Source organism: Leptonychotes weddellii, chromosome 12 (assembly GCF_054177405.1).
Source record: "Leptonychotes weddellii isolate Sample4059 chromosome 12, ASM5417740v2, whole genome shotgun sequence".
In the NCBI taxonomy this organism is placed as follows: domain Eukaryota; kingdom Metazoa; phylum Chordata; class Mammalia; order Carnivora; family Phocidae; genus Leptonychotes; species Leptonychotes weddellii.
The window spans coordinates 90,553,660-90,559,171 of record NC_138380.1 but is presented as its reverse complement, the minus strand read 5'-3'; the positions used below and the strand labels follow the sequence as shown (position 1 = coordinate 90,559,171).

At 41.1% G+C, this 5,512-nt stretch overlaps 1 protein-coding gene across 4 annotated transcripts in view; it reads right to left on the bottom strand.

Annotated features, from left to right (window-relative positions):
- Positions 1–783: 783 nt before the first annotated feature.
- The window catches only part of ZPBP (zona pellucida binding protein), a 92,548-nt gene continuing 87,819 nt past the window's right edge, over positions 784–5,512 (bottom strand). For 2 of the 4 annotated variants that reach the window (XR_014139444.1, XM_081800824.1), the window contains one exon: positions 784–4,775. Coding sequence is in view for 2 of the 4 variants with exons in the window: in XM_081800824.1 (XP_081656950.1) it covers positions 4,681–4,775 (95 nt within the window). In the remaining 2 variants the exon portion in view is untranslated. The remainder of the gene's footprint in view (positions 4,776–5,512) is intronic. The other 2 variants (XR_014139441.1, XM_081800825.1) reach the window with 1 other exon arrangement.

The following is a 5,512-nucleotide window of genomic DNA, read 5'->3' as shown; positions in this document are numbered from 1 at the left end:
CAACTGAATCCATCTTGTCTCTACATCTGCAAGAAGACAGATCTGTGGAAAGCGAGACGTCTGGGCAAGCGCCTCCTGTGTACACCGAGCAGTGGGCGGCATGCCTGAGGTCACTGGTGGCTAGCAGAGCCAGCCATCCCAGGGCGAGATGCAGGCAGAGCAGAGTGGGGACAAGCCGAGCCCTTGAGGCACCCCTGCATCTTGTCACCACACCTGACCATGATGACACAAACCTAAAAGAACTCAACACAGTGGCCCCTTGGATACTGAAATCTGACGTCAGCCTGAGTGTCCTGGGTCCCTGACTTCTAGTAGAGAGGGAACTGAAATCAGAAAGTGGAATGGAATGGATAAGAAGGATAACCACAGGTTAGAACCAAAATCAAATCAAAGAATTTAAACCAGTTTGATGGTGGGAGGATCTCAGTGTATCTTGTCCACCTGAATAGGTGACTGGGATGTTTCTCTTTCCTCTCTTTTCTGAATGGATATTTTTAATTAGTCCCTTCCTTCTCACCCATTTTATATTGCGAAGGTTGGAAGGCTGGAGGCAAACGAACTGTCTAGACCCCAGGGCCCTGGACCTCGCGTAAGCTTCTATACATCACCCATGAGTGTAAATTTCAACCTGGATGCAGTAACTGGATGAGAGCTTGAGGCTGTACTACCTGGGGGAGGAATTGAGCATAGCACATGTAGAACCAATGATGTGAAGGGTGCGCATTGACGCAGCCCAGTTAAAGGGATGATCTGTATGAGAAAAAGACATTGACCCACTAGCACCCAAGTCCATGTCTTTTATTCCTTTTTTCTATTAATGAGAACAAAACCTGAATACATCAGCCCCCTCTTGGGGCCCTTGTGACATTATTCCATTCAGTGTAATTTAGAAGTCTTGTATCGGGCTTTCATTTTCATCTTTTGTTTCTGAACGGAAGGTAAACTCAAGGCCTAGAGGCACATCGGCCACCAGCAACCGTGAGGACAAAAGCTGCACTAAGGGGGGGCACACAAAGGGCGAGCGGCCCGAGGGGACGACAGCACAGCGCCCTCACTGTGGCATCTCTAAGCTGACCTTGCTGGACTTGAGAGAGAAGAGAAACCACCGAGTCGGGACTCTCGGTGACTTGCAGCAGAACCCAGTGAAGACTGGCACACATCTTCACACTTACCAGCTGGGTAAGCTGGGAGAGTTACAGAATCACTGTGACTCATTTTTCTCATACGTAAAACGAGAATAGTAGTAATAAGCCACAGAGGTGGGAATATTAAATATGAAAATCTACATGAAGGATTTCAGAGAAAACCTCTCACATAGTGTGGAGTTGGTAAATAAGCGATTACCAGCAATAGCAGGACTGCTCTATGAGGAAAGCCCTCACCCATGCGCAACATAATTAATATACGGGAAACTGTTCCATGTATCAAAATAGCGATTTAAGAAATGCTGTCAGAGAGGGTGCAGTGAAGTGTGTACTTGGATATATTACTGGTGGGAGTATAAATTGGTACCTTTTTTAGGAAGGAGACTGGCAAATGGTCCAGAGGATTAGAAATACCCAAATCTGGCATTCTACTTCTGGCTATTTAGCATAGAGAAGACTTCAAAATACCAGAGTATTAACAAAGAAAATGTTAGCTGTCATGCTGTATGTTAACAACGAGGCTTTGGAAAGCAATAGACACACCCACAAAGTAGAAATACTTAGCCATATTAATTTTGCTAAAGTGTACCAAATATTACAGTAATTAAAATGATGTTAACGAAGTGAAAAAAAAAATAGCGTGGAAAAAACACCATAATATTAAGGGAAATACTGTATCTGTAACATGCATAAAACGCTCACCCCAAAACAGGAAATGTTAGCATTGCTGACATCTGGGTTCTGAAACTGTAAGCGGTACTCCCCGCTACTGTAATGAATACTCTATCAGTTAGGATCCTTGTAGCTCCAGGTTAACAGAAAACCTAGCTTGCTGTGACACAAGGCGTGTTCTCATCTCACACAAATGGGCAAGTCCAGAGCAGGCCGGGGCTCCCATACAAGCCGGGCAGTGGTTCAACTCCATCATCGAGGCACTGATTCTTTGGACATCTCCACTCGGTGTCCTCAAGTTGGTCCGCGGTTTCAACACAGCAGTTGCCAGAAGGACTGTCTCTGGAGTAAACAAACTTGGTGCTCTGCTGGGAAGAAGGGCAGAAGCGAACTCATACTGGAGAGGTGAGCAATAATGTCCTCTGCCAAATGTGACTATTTTAATTTTTCCAAGTATGTTTATTGCTTCCAAGATTTTGAAAGTAATTTGTTTCTTTGTAGGAAGTTTGAGAAACAGAGGATACCAAAAAAACCTCCCACATGATCCTGTTACATAAAACAACTGTTCATTTGATTCAAAACTCTAAGGAATAGTACAGAACATTCTATCCTATGGAAATAGCACAATTTATTCAACCACTTCACTCTCGTAGGTCATCGATGTTAATTCCATTTTCACTGTTATACAGAATGTGGATGTCAATACCATTGGGCATGACATTCCACCTGATTTCTGATTTACTTTCTTAAGATAGTTTCCTGTAAGTGACATTCCTGGGTCAACCCTGTTGAGGCTCTTTTTACATATTGCCAAATGAATACGTATTTACACACTTACAGTAAGAAAAAAATATAAAATGGGAATCATATTTGCCCTAGCTTTGCAGGTTGATGTAAACATCACATTGTTTTAATGTTAAAAAATGCTTTGTTAAAATTAAGGCATTATATAAATGTAAGATATTATTCAAAAATAACAAACACTTGAAACACTGCATTATGACAATAATCTCTCTCAGGGATTAGTTTGTAATTTTTACCCTACACACTGTCATCACTTAAAACAATTTCCAACAGTCTACATTATCTGTTAACAGAGGAAGCAGTTACCTTAATTACTGAAGTAGGTATTTACACTCATAGGACACTTCCATGCCTCACTCCCACGACTCCCCTATTGTCTGTCTACTCTTACCCCAGACCACCTTCTCTCCTGGACTGGATTCCGGTCTCCAGTATTGCATCACCACTGTAACTCTGCTCTGCTTCCCCAGGCTGACTAGCTATTGAGCTGATACTGTGCATCCCTAGGAAAATGTTTCGTAAGTTAAGTTCCTCAGCATTTTTAAATACCAGGAAAAAAGTTAATCCAAACTCAGGCAGTACTAAAGAAGACGTATTTCAGTTCATCTTATTACACAATTAAGAAATCCAGAAAGCTTTACAGGCTGCACTGCTTTTAGAGATGGAGACTTAGGAGGTCTTTTACTAGTTACAGAAGACAGGTACTGTAAGAACCATAGCCCACCCAAACAGTATAATGGCAAACATGTGACTTACTACAGCAAAGATTTTTAAAGAAAAAAACCTCTAAAAACCACATGAAAACAATTACGTCATGATTATGAGTCACAAGGAATTTTTTAAAAAAGATCACCAAGGCTAACAAAGAAACGTCGTTTCACTTCCCTTTGTACTTATGTGAGAATCCCAGGGTAGTATTTGTCCACAGCATGACCAAACGAGAGACTAATTTACTACTGGTCAATTTTAAAAAGTCAGATAGATCCTAGATACAAGTAAACTTTTTCCCTGTCAATGCACAGTTGTGCCTAGATCCCACCTGTGTATATTTGCCATTTACAAATGTTTATGTCTTAAGAAAGGAAACATGAAGGGAAAAAAACAGGGAATGTCCAAGAGAATATAAAGTGTTACAAACACAAATGAAACAATAAAACAATTGAGAAACTACTACTTCTGTAAGTTGCTCGTGCATTTTTCGGGTACTTAAGCCCTGAGGTTTTGGGTAATTTTTCGTATTCAAACAGCACCCCAGTGTGAGAGGGGGTGCAGTGCTGGCAGCAGAAGTATCTGTGATGTCACACTTTAATGAGAAAGGAAAGCAATGAAAGATACGGTGATCGTTTGGTACTTTTCCCTGGAGGTGTCATCAGGGCAAGAAACTGCCTAATTTCTCTCTCTGTCCACACTGTGAAAGTTGAAAGGTTAATTGAGGCACATACAATGGTTAGTCCACTCCAAAATGTCAGAAAGGTAATTTAAAGGCCTCCAAACCAAAAAGGGGAAGACTGCCACCCTGAACTACATTACAAACCCATCGAGTTGCTGGGACCTGGCCTTACACTGAAGTGGCTAAAAGTTGCAACCATAAGATGCACAGGCTTCTTAAAAAGTGACCTTCAACTATGAAAGGTCACACTAGAAGAAATAAAACCTCATAGAATCAAAGGAAGGAAACAAGCTAGAATTAAAATGATTATGGAAGAATATGGTGGCCTGAGATTAGTCAACATACTGAAAAGAGAATGGGCTGTTTTAATATAATCCTGAAAAATCTTCTGGGCTAACACCAATAGAGTATATTTGAAACCCTTTTTAAAAAACAGTGATCTAAGAAATATTCTGAAGTCATACGTAGTTCTGGCATTAATGTACAAAGATCAGTGGGTGCTCCATTCGTAAAGCATTTGGACATGCAATGTTTCAATTAAAATGATGACACCGTATTTTGTAAAATCTAATATATTTAATTTTGGCATAATAGTGATTTATTATGTATTAATATTTCAAAAATATACTTTTGTGTTTAACAAACCACTAGAGATCTCAAACTCATGGCCTATAAGCATGCTTTTGCTCCAAACGCCAGGCTGCTATTGCATTGAAGGCAATGGTTTCCATCACGGGGGTTGTAAGACCCAGGGCTGCAGATCACTGTGAAGAAAGAATAAGTTAATAGGCAACAGTTTCCTCAACTGCCACATCAGTTAATTTTACATGGAGGATACATTTTCAAAAAGACTCTTTTTCCTTCTTATAATTTGTTTCTAATCGTGGCAAAATACACATAAAATGTACCATCTTAACCATTCTTAAGTGTACAGTTCAACACTGTGAAGTATATTCACGTTGTTGTACAACTAACTTCCAGAACTTTCTCATCTGGGGAAAAGCTGCAAGTCTATATTCATTAAACACCTCTCCATTTTCCCCTCCCCTAACGCCTAGCAGCAACCCTTCTACTGTCTGTTTCTAAATACCTCATAAGTGACAAGTTGTAACTTTTCACTCTGACACTGGCTTAGACCAAGACTGTGACCCCACACGGTTTTACTGATCACTTAACGTTGAGTTGAGAAAGCTAGCTGGGTCACCTGATAGGCTGCATCAGAAGCCATAGAGCGAAAGAGGGCCCACACTAAGAACCACACCTTTGATGCACAGATAGCCCTAAATATGGGAAGAGCTTCCACTTTCTTTCTTTTTTTTTTTTTTTAAAGATTTTATTTATTTATTTGAGAGAGAGAGAATGAGAGAGAGCACATGAGAGGGGGGAGGGTCAGAGGGAGAAGCAGACTCCCTGCCGAGCAGGGAGCCCGATGCGGGACTCGATCCAGGGACTCCAGGATCATGACCTGAGCCGAAGGCAGTCGCTTAACCAACTGAGCCAC